This window comes from Haemaphysalis longicornis, unplaced genomic scaffold (assembly GCF_048455015.1).
Source record: "Haemaphysalis longicornis isolate Haplotype H1 unplaced genomic scaffold, Haemaphysalis longicornis Haplotype H1 scaffold_6, whole genome shotgun sequence".
Classification (NCBI taxonomy): domain Eukaryota; kingdom Metazoa; phylum Arthropoda; class Arachnida; order Ixodida; family Ixodidae; genus Haemaphysalis; species Haemaphysalis longicornis.
This window is the reverse complement of record NW_027526407.1, coordinates 106,557,985-106,574,289: the sequence shown is the minus strand read 5'-3', so window position 1 is coordinate 106,574,289 and position 16,305 is coordinate 106,557,985. Positions and strand designations below refer to the sequence as shown.

Genomic DNA, 16,305 nt, shown 5'->3' with positions numbered 1-16,305 from the left:
ATAGGCCACCCAGCCCCATCTCTTTGCTGGCAGGGCATTATGACATCGGCAAAGCTTCCCTAGGAACGCCCGCAGTGGCACCACCTAGGAAAAGCTGCTACGCGAACATGCCTGCGCCATTGATCAAAGCATTTCACAGCCGTCTTGTTTCCTGCTGATTGTGCTCATAATCCCCTGCTGTCACTAGCTGCTTTATCTGTATGCGCTAAGTCACTAGCTAGGTACAGTACTACAGTCTCTAGTGCACCCACATGCATGCATTTTTGTGGCTGTGCTTGTAGGCAAGGCAAAACATTCTGATGAAATCGACACTGCAACAAAGTGTGGGATGAGGCATCATATTTTATGTTTGCTAGATGAGGTTTTTGTCTTTTAAGAAGCACAAGACCAGGAGAAGTTCTTGCACACATTCATATCCCTGCATCAGTGTTTGCTTCAGAAGAACGCTTCGACTAGCTCCACCAGTCATGTCTTGACATCCGCAATTAGTAATGTCACAAGTTGTCGTGCAGAACAATATATGGGGCAGCCGTGCCTGTTTTCACGCCACTTTGGGAATTTTCATGCACTAATAAAGTACTGCTGCTGCAAGTGGCATATTATTTGTATTCACAACACTGTAATTACTGATGCTGGCCAACTTGCTTTTGCACTTTAGTGTCTCTTTAGGCGTCTGTATTGTACCGTAAATCCATTAGGTCCCTCCTGGGCAGATGTGCTGAACTATGCTCCTGTGCTATGTCGCTTTTGCATCCCAATATATTTACTTCCTCTTTCTCTCTTTTTAAGCATAGCAGCAACCTTTGAGGTGCAAAAAGTGTCGAAACATGAAAAAGTTCAGTGTAGTTCTTCGTGCTTGAAATGAGTGAGCTACATTCTGCGCATATTACACCTTGTGGCATTTCTGCTGCCCACAGGCCTGAAAGAAGGACACGACAAGTGCTTGACTTGCAACAAAGTTTATTTGTTTGCACCACAAAGATATGCAAGTACAAAACATCAAAAGCAAGAATCACAAGCAGGAGCCTGCGTCCTAGCCTTAAAAAGGTGGCATTATGCGAACCATAAAAACACAACTTCAGTCATATGCATACTCCTATCACTCAGTACATTCACATTAACAACTTCAGCAATTGTAGCAGCACCCACACAAACAAAGCACAGCAACATCTCTCACTAAGTGCATTGGCAAAAAAATTCACCTACACAGTCTGTACAGATGATTAACAAGCAAAGCTGTGACATACAGTTGCTGTTTTATGTGTGATGCGTGGCCTACCCATTGAGCTGTGCTTCACAGAGTAGCTTGCTGCATGTGCGCTCTGCTGCGAGAGACGCCTTAATGTTCCCTTTGATGTGGCATTCCCAAGTAGCACTGTCGGTAGGTGTGAGAGTGTAGCTGTGTCATCTATAAACCTATAAGCCAATCTCTGTCTTTGTCGAGAGTTCGACGGAATGCCATCTGGTCAGGTAAAGGCATTTGTATAAATGTTGCAACAAAATTGACGTTTCGGGATCCGTATGGATCCCTTGTTCATAATGGATTGATGGCTTAGCCGCAGGCTCCTAAGTAGCGTTGAGCGCATGACGTAATGTACGGGAGTACAAATGGTTTAGAGTGCCAGATGATCTGTTGATTGCGTTGCTTGTTGTCTGAATTATTAGCGATTCAAGATTGAGCCTCGTTGCGAAATTCTTTCCCGGCGACCACTACATAATTCAGTCACAAATCTCCCATCAAAGAGCGAGCAGCCAAAAAATTGGCACTGCGTGCATAACAAATTGGAAGAACTTCCGAGAAACCACCCCTGCTGATCGGATAACAGTCTCGAGGAATGAACTACCAAGCTCATTCAAGAGGCAAGAAAACACGCCAAGGAACTTTCTCTTACGCAGGATAACCCAGCCATCGATGCCCATCTCCTCCACCTCTGGGACGCCCGTAGAGGGCTAATCAGGCGGTAGAAAAAGAACAAGACGAACCGCAAGCTGAAGATCCGCATTGCGGAAATTACGGCAGAAGCTGAAGTGTACGCCCGTGAGCTGAGCCAGCACAACTGGACGCAGTTCTGCAACAAGCTGCAAGGAACGCTGGGAACCTGCCGCACATGGTACCTGCTCCGTTCCCTAATGGGCCCCGGTGAATATAAGGCGGTCGCAGCAGACCAGCTTCGCCGATTAATCCACAATTACCCGGGCACAGAAGAAGACTTGTTGGACGAACTTATTAAGCAAGCCTTGGCGCCCCCACCTCACGTCCAACCCACCCAGGCACCTGACTACACAGGCGATCCGAATCCCAAAATGGATGAGCCGTTCTCCATTGCTGAAATCGAGCCGGCAGCTTACAACCTCACCCGAAACACCACTCCGGGTCGAGACAAAATCCCTAACAAATTATTGCGAAACCTCGACCATGCCGTCCTAGAAAATCTTCTAGTCTACATCAATGAGTGCTGGCTGGCGGGTTCCTTGCCCCCACAGTGGAAACACGCAGACGTCACTTTCATCCCCAAGCCCGGCAAACCCTTGAACTCCAAGAATCTGAGGCCTATTCCTCTGACCTCATGTGTCGGCAAATTGTTTGAACACCTGGTTTACAACCGGCTCTCGCCCCACGTTGAAGACAACGGCTACTTCCCTGACACGATGTACGGCTTCCGCCCACATCTGTCAACCCAAGACATACTACTTCAGCTTAAGGAGGAAGTGCTGGACGACTTTAATAGCCACAGCAAGCGGTCCATCTTGGCCCTTGACATTAAGGGGGCATTCGACAACGTTTCTCACCAAGCCATCTTTCAAGGCCTCGCATCTACAAACTGTGGCGAGCGCACATTCCAATACTTTGTCTCCTTTCTAAACCAGCACACAGCAACAGTGGGCATCGGGCACCGTCGATCCGACGCATTTAAAACCCTGCCAAAGGGCACTCCGCAGGGGTTGGTAGTATCCCAATTACTATTCAACCTCATAATGAAAGACTTGCCACCCCTACTAAAAGCCATCCCGAATCTTCGCCACGCAATATACGCGGACGACCTAACGCTCTGGGTCCCCACTGGATCTCCGGGCGACCAGCAAGATGCACTTCAAGCAGCCATTCAGGTCACCCAACAATACCTGAAAGCCCGAGGACTCGATTGTGCCCCCGAAAAATCTGCCCTTCTAACCCTGTGCAAAAGGACATATAAGAAGCGTCCAGATCCCATACCAGATCCAGAACTTACCATTAATGAGCAACGCCTCCCCAATGTCCCACTCCTACGCATATTAGGCCTCACCATACCAAAAGATGGCTCAGGCGCTCAGACTATCCTTCCCTTGCAACGGACTCTTGACCAGCTCATTAACCTCATCCGCAGGATCTCCCATCAGCGACTTGGGCTACAAGAAGCTGACACCCTGCGCATCATTCACGCCCTCCTTATTAGCCAGGTTACGCCACCGTATTTGGCCCTGAAACCCGCAGAGAAAGAAAAGCTAAACATCGCCATACGCCAGGCCTACGAGGCCGCCCTTGGACTGCCTCCAAAAATAGCAACAAGAAAACTTCTGCAGCTCGGCATCCATAATACATGGGAGGAACTGGAAGAAGCTCATCGCATCTCCCAATTCACGCGACTTAAGCTCACGCCAACCGGCAGGGCTACACTTACCCGGCTCGGCTACAGGCCTCCCCCAAAATGCGAACAGAGGCAACGCATCCCTCTAACCATCCGACAGTACATCACAATCGCACCCATTCCCAGAAATATGCACCCCATCTATAACAAGGCACGCCGAGAATTCCGGATACGAGCCCTTAGAAAATGCTTCCCCAACTCTCCCTGTACTCGTTACACGGATGCCTCTCCATACCACCAACAACCGGAACATGCCGTGAGTGTCACCGGAGCCAACAGTGCAGAACTGACGGCCGCTACAGTACACACGACATCTATTGAGGCAGCAGAAGGACTTGCCATCGCTCTAGCCGCCACCACTGGAAATGACTACTTCACTATAATCCGCCTGCCGCAACTTCCTGCTAGGTCGAATAACACCCACGGCCTTAAAAATTCTGCAAAGTGTGCACCAGCTCCCGGAAATGCACATCATCCGGACCCCCGGACATGAGTCCTTCGAGGGGAACGAGGCGGCACACGCCGCTGCCCGCGTTCATACACACCAGGCCGTTTCTCAAGAAGGCGAAGTCATGCAGCCCCTTCGCTCTCCCAAGCCCGCTACTCTGAATTCATACGCGGACATCCTCGCCCATTACCGCCACGAACGACGACGCTTCCCGCCACCACATCCCCATTTATCCAGAGCACAGGCGACTGCCTTTCCTCCATGCCATGTACCCCACCCTCTACTACTCAATGTGTAATTTCTGTCACCAACCAGGCACCCTGTACCACATGGTATGGGAGTGTCAGAAAACCCCATCTCTTACCCCAAATCCTCACCCAACGTACGAGCAGTGGGCGGACCAGCTGGCCAGCTCCGACCTCTCAGTCCAGCGTATCCTAGTGGAGAGGGCTAGGGCAGCCAGCGCGGACCAGGGCTTCCCGGACTACAGGAGGCCCCCCACCTGGCGGGCACCTGAAGCTCGTCTTAATAAAGTTTATCCACTCCACTCCGCGGCTATGATGCGCGCGTGGTCCCACTCTATCTTGTGGCCCATCTTCTCGGCATGCTCTGCAAGTGCATTCGTCACGGTGTGGCCCTTGGTGACGTCATTTTTGTGCTGTTTAAGACGCCGGCAGAAATTTCCGCTTTCACCAATGTATACCGATTCGCAGTCGGCGCATGGGATTTTGTAGACCACACCAGGGAAACGTTGCCGAGGGAGGATCCTTTATGTTAAGCAAGTCACCCTTGAGCTTGCTTGCTTGCACATGCGCGATCTGCACACCACGTTTTCTGAAGACACAAGCAAGGGCTCCACTTCCAGGCAGTTCCTCCACAAGGACATGACATTAGTGTATCGCACGCCGTTCGATGTCACTGAGCTCTGCACCTTGCTACGGTTTTGCCTGTCTAACACTTGCTTCTCGCACAAAAGCGAATTCTACAGGCAAGTTTTCGGTACCACTATGGGAGCATCTATTTCAGTCACGACTGCAAATATTACAATGGAAGCAATTTAAAACAAGGCATTGGAATTATTTTAGCCGATACCCAAGGTGTTCCCGAGATACTTCGATGACTGCTTCTGCGGTAAGGTGTACATCAGACAAACCAGCCGATGCATAAATGACCGCCTCAGGGAACATGATCTTTCCATGAAGAATGGCACCGGGTCGCATTTGCCTCATCACTACCGCGAGTGTGGCAAAGGATGCCTTCCGAGACTGACAGAGACAATCATTATCGGAAAGAGTCGTGACACCGTGGCGCAAGAACTGCGCGAAGTGTATTTTATCAAAAAAAAAAAAAAACAGCGCAGGCTGTATCAGTGGAGCATCGCTATCCCTGTTTTCGAAGGAGTACCGGATCCTAGACAACATGCGATAAAAAGGTGTGATTGTTGCCTTCAGCTGTGGCTATTTTGTTTTTATAGTATCTTTTTCAGATCTATTATCCTTTGTGTATGTTTGTGCGTTTGTAGACAAGCTACTTATATCGCTGTCTTTCCTTGGAATAAATCAGTTGTTAGTAGCGCATCTGTCTCGTCGTTCTTCGTTTTTTCTGTCCTCGTTTGTAGCGCTCGATTTTCCTTAAGCAATGAACCAACTAGCCCAACAGCATATTTTACTAAAAAAGCGGACCCTGATTTACAACGCTACTTGCTCGTACGATTTCGAAAAGGAGCTTTTGTTATAGCCGACGCTTCAGCTATCACGTCTCTCTCTTTGAAGGGAACAAACCGCACGCGGGCTGCGATCGATCACTATTTTTACCATACATTATGTGCAAACAGCTTCGTGAATATCAACCCAGTATTTTTTGCCTTGCTGCCCATCGGGAAACGAATTATAAAACGGATCTAAAACGATAAGCCAGCTTCCACAGCTAAATGATGCACTAAAGCACGAAAACATTTCCTATCTGCCACTGTTTTCTACTTTAACCAGAGACAGGTGCTGCTGAAAACATTTTACTTTCAAATAAACTAAATCTAACGCTCAAAGTAAATACTTCACTTGGGAATTGAACTTTTAAAAATCTAGTCTATTATTTAGGAGAGGAGAAGTTTCGTTAGTTTTCGCACTTGACGAAGACGACGGCCGATATTTGTGCTGATGTATTTGCTACTTAGAGAAAGGCTGATTTTGGCTCACTTAGCGAGTGAGGCAAAAGTCACACAAGCGTTTATAGCCGCGTGTACAACAACTCTATTTAGGTCGTCAAACTTTTGAAAAGGTCTAAAGGATAGAGGTGGCGTTGGGCCAGCCCAAATATGGCCCATATTGGACGCGGGATGCAAGCGGCCAAAAAGTTATAAAATATCTTTTTTTTTTCTGTGGTAAACGCAATAGGAATGACAAATGTAAGGCATGTGCTCATTTCGCGCTATTTTTATCTTTGAGTAAAAATTTTATTTTTAAGTAAAAAGAGGTTTGCTAACACCAAGACATTCGCAAGCGCGTGAATAGTTTGTAGGCTTCTCATCTTTCTTTCTTTTTTTTTACATTGAAAAAAAAAAAAAACGGCGGATACGCCTGCCTATGCGGTTAGTTTAAACATGTGATGGCGACGGCGGTACAGCGCGCTGGTGTAGCAGAGAAACCCCGGGCGAGCACATCCCTGCACCTGGCGGAGCGCCCTGCAAGTCGCCGGAGAAATGCAAGCTTCACGGGACAGGTTCCCCAACCTCCGTCACAGGCAGCTCGGAACTTGTTTCGGCAACTCTCCACCAGGTGCAAACGTCGTCTGCATGGAGCTACTTTGAACGATGGTACCTAGTGTGCAGTGTGCTTGCAAAGCTCAGGATTTCACCAAGGTGATTTTAAGAGCTTAGACTGCTTATTTGGACAAAGAAAAATTTGAGTGCAGTTGGCCTTTAATGCCGAGACATGTGCATTTAAAAATATTGGAGTTGATTTCCCGTGAGTTTTCACTATTCATTTACGACTTGTAGTGCCATTCACACACCTCCGGAGAAAACATAACCCTAAATGGAGAGGCCCACACAAGGGGCACCCTATTAGGTGCCTTCTGTCCCTTCTGTAGTCCGAGAGCTTTGGCGTGCGGCACCCCATCTCTGACGCTGAGGTTCAGGGCGTGAGGACCGCTTGACCTTCTTGCTAGCCGAGCTCTTGGCCAGCAGGCACTCTACCTGGTCCCCGGTTGACCCCAGGGCGACGCCTGGCAATGCTTGTGGGCTGGACCTTGACGGTACAGCCGCACCTCCGGGCGCTGGTGAAGCCTGCCTTCATGGGCAGGCTCCTTCCTGGGGTTCCTTTCTGATCTTGTGCATCTGCCGCAGCAGCTGCTGAAGGGCAGTGGCATAATATGGGTTGCCAGCAGCTAGGGAAGGCTGGCGCCACCACTCCTCGTAGATCTTCTGCAGCTCCGCAGTGTCCTACGAAAAATTTGTTCAGGATATACCACAGATTTACTCAAAATTTGTTGCATCTCCTATCTTTACTATTGTCTTCTTTGCACTGCTGAAGTAATAAGGGTGTTCCGTAGGTATTCAACTATGGGCCTACCGGGAAACCCATTAGGGCAGAAAAATGTTCACAGAACTCACCTTCCTTTGCCAAGCTTAGATAACCAGTTTGGACCAGAGAATACTACGCAGGTATTTACAGATTAGTTTCACAAACATTAATGCATTCATTGAACTAAATAAAACACAAGAAAAAGCTTTGTTTAGTGCCATGTTCAGTTACATAATAATGACTGATTGATTGATTGACTGCGAGGTTTAAAGTACCGAAACTACACCTTGCTTATGAGGCGCGCTGTAGTGGAGACAGCTGGGGTTTAATTTTGGTCACCTAGGAACAGCTAGGAAGAGTTAACGTGCGCCGAAATCTCGACACACAGACGCTTTCGCTTTTCACTTCTATCAGGAAAATTGCTACCGCAGCCGGTATCGAACCCATGTCCTTGGGCTCAGCAGCACAACACCATAGCCACTTTAGTCTCACAGAACCCAAGCAACGCCTCTTCAAAATCCCAGGGTTCCTCAAAGCCTTACTTGAGAGCCCCTGACCTAGCGCTTTCGCAAGGCACCTTTTTATTCACAGGGCCTTAGTGGCATACAAGGACTATTCAGCGAAACACACAGAAAAAACATTAAGACCAGAATGTAAAATTTTACATCAGAATGTAAAATTTTACATCTCAAAAACTTGCACTGTGCAACTGACTATGTATCTAATGGTATGAGATTGGATCCTGGCAGAGTCTGTTTAACACTTCTTCTTTTAAGCTGGGCTGAAGACTGTCCCACCTGGTGGGGGCCCCTAACACCAGCACAGTGCTGTTTAATGAAAGTTTATTCCTCCTCCTCTTAGCACCCTCCCTATGTCAGAAAGGGCCTCGGAAGACATACGACAGCCAGCATACAAAATTTCACACTAGCTGTGACATATGAATACTACTTCATTCTTGCTCCCCTTTACATGCATTGGAAAAACTTGTTCGTCTTGCTTCTGCTATGATGCTACGCAGTCATGTTGGATTGCCTTAATTTTTGGAGTGTCTTTTTTGGCATCCTGTAGCCTTCTTCTACTTAGCTCCTGCAATTGTACCTTCGTAAAAATAAATTTTACTACAAGAGACCCCTGAAAAAATGCATGCACGTGGTTATAAAATAAGTAGCTCTTTACAAAAGTGGAGTGTGTTGCTGAGAAACAGATCTTGTTCAGGTGTCTAGTTGCTACCTAGGTGTCCAGTAACTGGAGTAAGGGTCACAATTATTAGGCTTTGCTAAAATAAATGCACGAGCACAAGCCACACCTCAACACCTCACGTTGGTGACTGCTTCCAGTTGAGCCCTGGGCCTCCAGCTGTGGCTCGGTATCCATAGGCAGCTGCTGCTGTTCAGGCTCTGCTGCCACCGGTTGGCCTTGCCCTGTGGGTGTGCTGGTGCTGGCTTCTTGGGAGTTGTCCTGTGTTTGCTTTCCCAGTCAAGCTTCCTGAATGCCCCCTCCAGACATGCTGTAAACAGTTAGGAATAGTGAAAACTGACTGTGAATCAGATCGAATATTCTCAAATACGAATAGTAGAAACCAACCGCGAATTACATATATTCGAATGTAAATGGCAAAAGATTACTGCAAGTGAATTATTTTCAAATGTGAATAGTGAAAATTCACTTCACATTGAATTTGATTCAAATTGCGCATTGCTCCCACGCCAGGCTGCTGTTAGCTGTGCCACGTATAAAGATGTATTATGAGCTGCACTGTTGTGGCTAATACCACACGCCCATTTATTCCTTCTAAGTGGAACAAAAATAGTAGAGCGAAGGTATGTACTGAGACATATGAACGTCTGGGCCATAATTTAAAAGTAGTTTTACAAGCACAGGCTTTCAGTCAGGCTGTGCCATCTTCATTAGGACAGGTGCATCAGACAAGTCCAGTTAAGTGCGCCGTGGCTGTGCATGTGCTCATCGCTGCCTTTCTCCCGAATTAGAGAATTCAACACTGCAGAACAGAGTTTCTGCGATACCTTTCCGTCTACACTGCATGATAGCTTGCTTGAAGCTGAAAATTAAACAGAGAGATACCATGTTTGCATAAACGTTTGCACAGGTCACATAAAAGTAGCAATATATGGAGTGTGCTGGGGTACATAGCTACTTACAATGTTCAACGTGATTTGGTGCTCTTCTGTCCAGCTTAGTGAGGGGGCTCACTCCTTCGTCGCCATACTGCCCTCTCCGCCACCCGCAGAACCAGTGGTAGACGGTGCTGACTGGGGGATTTACAGCGCTGCTAGCGAGCAGGCCCTCACCGTCCTCCTGCCTTGCCAGCTTCGTTTTATGAGGAGCTAGTGCGGCTGCTGGGGTCGTATCATCTTGAAAGTAGCGGAAGAATGCGGCACTTTTGTCCGATGTGGGTTTTAGAACGCGAAGCCCATCGGCGCAGTCGAGCCCGTGGTTGAGCACCTCATGCAGCTTGATGACAGCAGTCGGCGAGACTGGCCAGTTGAGGAATGGGTCGTTCTGCTGAGTTGCTTTTGTGACTTCCTAATTTTGACATCTACAAATGCTTAGCAGTAGTAGAATGCTTTCCGGCAGTTTCGTTCAAGCTTCTGTGCTGACACCTTCACTCCTTGTGGAACACAAACCTGTAAAAAGAGAATATCACAAATTATCTCAATTCTCAAAATATTATTTAAAGCTTGATATACAGTGACTAACCTGCAATATATTTTTTACTTAAATTACAATTTTATGCAACACAAACGTGTTAAACGGTAATATTATGAATTATTTTAGTTGTGAGAATATTATTGAGAACCAGATATGCAATCTGTAACCTGCAAATGTTTTTTTTACTTCAATTACCCACTTCATCTGACAAGTTTCACAATCAGACAACTAAGAAATGCTGAAGTTCCAAGGTGATGCGCATACTGTATTAAAGATGTGCCTCCAAGTCATGTTCTGATCTACTTCGCGGAATAAGAAATTGTACAGGTTTAGCACTCGCCTTTCACTTAATTTTCCCATGTATGAAAAATGGCGTTTTAGGAAAATTTGTGTTGGTACCAAGCAAAAAAAAAAAAAAAACTTGCTCAATCGCTCACGAAATCGAAGCGGAACAGTTGCATGTTATGCTCTTGCATATAACACAATTCTCTCCAAAATAGGACAGTTATATGCTTCCCACATTTCGGTTACGTTTAAATCCACTCAACACGTAATAACACGACAAGTTTAAAGCCTCTTTTAAAGCATTTTCAGTTGGTCTTTTTTTCCTCCTCAGCAAGGGGTGCCCCTTTATAGACCGAAGGGGGCAGGAGATAATTGGCTAAAAATCATTCATCTGTGAAAATGTTAAAAGCATGACACACATGCTTGACTCTTTTTGCTCGGACCATACTATGAAGCGTTATTTGTTTGTGAATTAGAATTACATCACACATTATTCTGATATTGTTTAATCGTAAGGAAAAATAAATTAATTTGAACATGAAGCGAAATGCGGATTGTTTTTGCACGGGTGCTTCAAATCGTGGTCAAAAAATCCCAGCCCAACTTAATGTAATGTAATTTAAGCTATATGTTCTTTCACCTCGGCCAAGAGAACATACAACGACCAAGTTCAGCTGTTCTTCCCTTTGAAATTGAGCGTGAAAGACGGCGGCATCGATGATTGACCCGTGGCGTTGTTCAGCGTGACGGAAGCAAGTGTGATCAGTAGTAACCAGATTTTTAAGCCACCGCTACTGTAATAAATGCGTAGCGAAAAAAAAAAAAAAAAAAACTCGCTAGTGTAGCTTCGCAACTGCAACTGATCAGTCTGTCTTGATTTTACCAGGTCGGGTAGGGGGGTGATTTGGCAACGCCTCCGAGGACCTTGCCACAATAAATAAAGACACTGCCGAAGAGCATCTATGGTAGTACCTCGTTGGGTTGGGGGCTCCCAGTCGACGATCCACGACGCACGGTTGCCTCGCCGTAGTAGTCAGCCATGCGTACGCATCCCCGCACGAAGCACGTCCACGTTATCGACGCTGGCTTTGCAGTCTGGTCGCGCCCGCGCATGTCACAACGGCTGAAGAAATTAACTGCTACTTCGCCGTCGAACTAGAAAAAAACCGTAAAATTGCAGCAAACTCTACGCCACTGATGCTGCTGGTGCCGTGAACGTAAGGTCCCAGGGGCCTTACGTGAACGAGCCCTAAACAAGAGCAGAGGAGTGCGGAGTACGTTTACTGCTTTGTTCGCACGCCGGCAGAACCAGCCTAAACATCAAATAGCAGGGACGGAGTGCGGAGTACGTTTGGTGCTTTGTTCGAACTTCGCACACCGCAACGTTTTTATGGCGCAAGGTTTGTTTTGCATTCAACAGGTGGAGCACCGCAAACGCGCAATTTTTAAATTGTAAGCCGCGGCATTCGCGCTCACGTCTCCGGCTACGGATGAGATTTCTTTTTCTTGGAATGCATTTTTAGCATTTCTGCGCGTACTGTAGCACGATATCACGTTACTGTGATCGCCTACAGCATCAGCAACCATGCTTAAAATAAGACATATTCCCGCTGCATTTTTTATTCAGTGACAAAAAAGTAAATTCTCAACAAGAAAAGTGGGGGGAGGGTTCATTATGAGAGTAAATACAGTAGCTCTCATTTTAAGCACAAAAAACTACACTGAACTTTTTCATGTTTCGACACTTTTTGCACCTCAAAAATTGCTGCTATGCTTAAAAAGAGAATGAGGAAGTAAATCTACTGGGATGCACAAGCGACATAGCACAGGAGCATAGTTCAGTACATCTGCCCAGGAGGGACCTAATGGTTTTACGGTACACTATAGACGCCTAAAGAGACACTAAAGTGCAAAAGCAAGTTGGCCAGCATCGGTAATTGCAGTGTTGTGAATACAAATAATATGCCACTTGCAGCAGCAGTACTTTATTAGTGCATGAAAATTCCCAAAGTGGCGTGAAAACAGGCACGGCTGCCCCATATATTGTTCTGCACGACAACTTGTGACATTACTAATTGCAGATGTCAAGACATGACTGGTGGAACTAGTCGAAGCGTTCTTCTGAAGCAAACACTGATGCAGGGATATGAATGTGTGCAAGAACTTTTCCTGGTCTTGTGCTTCTTAAAAGACACAAACATCAGCCAGTAAACATAAAATATGATGCCTCATCCCAGGCTTTCTTGCAATGTCGATTTCGTGGGAATGTTTTGCCTCGCCTAGAAACACAGCCACAAAAATACATGCATGTGGGTGCACTAGAGACTGTAGTACTGTACCTAGCTAGTGACATACAGGTAAAGCAGCCAGTGGAAACAGGAAAATTAGCACAATCAACACGAAGCAGGACGGCTTTCAAATGCTTTGATCAATGGCGCATGCATATTCAGCAGCTTTTCCTAGGTGAGTAGCGCCTGCAGGCGTTTCTGGGGAAACATGGTCAAGTAGCGCGGTAAAGACGGGACAAAAGTAGAGACCACACAGGACTAGCGCTAGACATCAACTGAAATTTTTACTACACACATCAAAAGATATACAGGAAGGGCGCATGCGTGAACGTGCTCAAAGCACAAAGAAAAAAGACAAGGTCAAGTGGTGCATTTTGTTACGCACGTGGCAAGTTCGCATCCAGATAATCTATTTCTTTTTTTGATGAACTAATAGATGCCGTGCTTACACACTTTTCACCGGCTTTCATGATGCACCACGCTTCAAACAATTCACGGCTGGCTTGGTCCTTAAAACAGCACAATGTTACTGTCTTCTCGTAAATTGGAACACAGTGTGGAACGCACCGGCAGCGGCAGCAATGGTCAGCTAAATGGCCCCCCGCAGCGAGCGCTTGAACAGCTGTACGGTGCTCCCAGAGCCTGTCATTTATGCACCTACCAGTCTGCCCAATATAGCATTTTCCACCAGATAGAGGCACTTCGTATACAACACCTTGTTTGCAACCAACAAACAGCATGGCATGCCTCTTCTTCGGTTACCCTTCTTCTCGCCATTCACAGCAGAGCACATTCGTGCTAGTTTTTATGGGGCGGAGAACACAACGTCGGCACCACATTTCCCCGCCACCTTTTTAAGGCGGTTGGAGAAATTGTGCACGTAAGGGACGACTACAGGCCTCCTTTCTTTGCGAGGTTCATCTCGCCCTTGACGCCGTGCCCCTGACTTGACTTCACGCAATAGGCTTTCAACCACTGCTGCTATTACTTCCCGAGGGAAGCCGGCATCTTTCAAACGTGCAACTTGGTGCTGAACACTATCGGCGACTTGGTGCTGACAAGACTTCTCGAGGGCACCGCGAAGACAGCTAACGCCAATACCCCTTTTCACTATCTTCGAATGCGCTGAACGATAATCCAAAATTGCCTTTTTTGACCGTGGCTGATACGCCCAACACACGCGTGTTCCACAGAAATTAAAACACACATCAAGGAAATGCAAGGACCCATCATTTGGTAATTCATGAGTGAATTCCAAGCCGTCAGAGCACTCCAGAAATGTTTTCTTAACTGTCTTGACTAAAAGGTTTACTTCTTCTGGCTCCACCGACCTAGTAACAATCATGTAATCATCGACATATCTAAATATCTTTGCTGTCTTAGCCGTGTCAATATATGCCTCAATGCTGCAGCCCCAGACAGACGTCTTCAAATTTTCCTTCTTCCCACACACCATATCCGACTGGAATAATCTGCCTGTATCTGTTGTCTGCAGCATTGATGGGATTGAACATATTGAAAATTGAGACAGTATGTTTTTACAAGTTACTGTATTTTACCCTGTGTTGTCGGTTTGTTTATATTTGAGTGATTCCTGCTTGGGTCCTGGGTGGGGCCTGCAGTATGTCATAAATAAATAAATAAATAAGCTGGTCCGCAGCAACACATGCAATGTACACTTAACTCTTAAGCCAAATACAGCCACCATAGCACATTGTTTTCACCTGTTTTGCAATTCACACAGTGAGAGCAGAACTGCTTAAATATGCTCCTTCTGGAAGCGTCTTTTGGGAAACTGGTCATTAGGAATGCAATAGTCATCACTTCAAAGGCTCTGTGACAAGCTTAATAACACCCACGCTTTGCAATTGGTCAGCTGTACACTGAATTTGCAATCCAGACACTTTCCTAAGCGGTCGCCAGCGACAAAGAAAAAGGGGGGTGGGGGGTCACAAGAGATTTGAACCCTGGAACAACACATTTAGCAACGGAAGCGCACACCAAAGGGTCATCCTGTCTGACTGAGGAAATCGTCCGAGCAGTAGTAAATCATTGAAGGACTCAGGCCAGTTATCATTGCGCCTGCCGAAACTTTAGCGAGTTACAACTGCCGTTTCGTCAGCACGGAACGCTAGTGAAGAAAAAAAAAAGAACGAAAGCAACATGGTCGTTTGCGCTATCACAGAAAAACATCGGGGCACAAAATGCAATTTCCGGGCCAAAGGTTGAGCCGATCACATGTAGGGTGAACGGTAGATCTACGTTTGAGAAACAGCCGCTCCAACTACGCGGCGACTGGCGAACGGTTGAGGCACTTCGAAATCTACAGCGCCGGCCAACACCCGAGAACGCGAAATCACGCACAGAGGCACGGTTGAAGCACTTCACGTAAGAGCATGAGGAGATACAGTAGAGCGCACACTGCGTATCCAAACAGTTGCCGCTTCACGTAAGAGAACGCGAAATATCCAACACAGGCACGGTTGAAGCACTCGTAACTTCGCTAGAATACGAAGGATTAAGCGTTAAATCCAAAGCGCGGCCGTCGCAGAGAGCGAAATAAAACACGCCGATTGATACACTTGTCGCTTCACGAAAGTGCCCGAGCAGAGGCTAGCGCAGAGCGCACACTTCTCCGGCGATATTCAACGCCGGCAGGGCGGTCCCAGAGCGCGGGGAGTGTGCACAACGGCGGAAAAGCCAAGCGCCCTTCGCCTTTCCCACTCGCACTCCTCCTTTTCTCTCTTTCGCGTCTGAGCGTCCGGGCAATTCATTTCACGCCTCCGGGACCGTCTGCGCCGCCGGCCCCGCAGACGATCTCGTCTGGCAGTACTATGCTGCCTCCCGGACAGCCCCCGCTTCAAGTCTGCGCACTGGATCCTGCTACCACCACTACGTACGAACAGGATGCCCCCATCGAAGTGGATGACCCAGGTGGAGAGTGGATAACCCCCCCGGAAAGCCCGCAAGCCTAAACTCACCGCCCGCCCAAGCCTCGACCTACATGCAGTCGGATTTCACCTGCCAGCCATGCAATCCGACGCGCCAAAGGAGCGGCTCGAAATTCTCCCCGCCGCCATCCGAGCGGCGAAGCTACCGGCGCATACATGCGCCGATATTTCACTCCACTTACGCCATCGCGACCGCCTTGCTGTTTTCAAAACAGAGCACATCGAAGTTGTGAACCGCCTCCTCCGAGTACAATGCATCACCCTGGCCGGACGCACACATCAAATAGCTCCTTACCTCATGGCCCCCACCAACTCGTGCCGCGGAGTAATCCACGGAGTTTCCCCCGATGCCACGCCTGACGACCTTATCCGGGACGTGCAATGCTACCAATCCGACATCCTGTCCGCCCGCCGCATGGGTAATACAAGCTCTGCCATGCTTACATTCTCGGGCACGCATGTTCCATTTTTCGTCTACTACCAACGCATCGAATTTCGGTGCCGTCCCCACAAGCC

General features: G+C 47.5%; 1 protein-coding gene across 1 annotated transcript; it reads right to left on the bottom strand.

The window, feature by feature from the left end:
- Positions 1-461: 461 nt before the first annotated feature.
- LOC144143185 (uncharacterized) lies at positions 462-16,089 on the bottom strand. Its single transcript, XM_077674984.1, has 5 exons — positions 16,085-16,089; positions 15,739-15,838; positions 9,755-10,139; positions 8,915-9,102; positions 462-7,513 (listed from the first exon to the last, which is right to left on the bottom strand). The coding sequence occupies exons 1-5, from the start codon at positions 16,087-16,089 to the stop codon at positions 7,364-7,366; spliced, it is 828 nt and encodes a 275-aa protein (XP_077531110.1). The 3' UTR covers positions 462-7,363.
- Positions 16,090-16,305: the final 216 nt, after the last annotated feature.

What these genes read in the sequence shown, in the direction of transcription:
- LOC144143185 (XM_077674984.1), bottom strand. An exon ending in ACCAAATCACGTTGAACATT is followed by an intron (nt 9,103 to 9,754) that starts GTAAGTAGCTAT and finishes AACTGTTTACAG; the next exon opens with CATGTCTGGAGGGGGCATTC. An exon ending in AACTGGAAGCAGTCACCAAC is followed by an intron (nt 7,514 to 8,914) that starts GTGAGGTGTTGA and finishes AATTTTTCGTAG; the next exon opens with GACACTGCGGAGCTGCAGAA.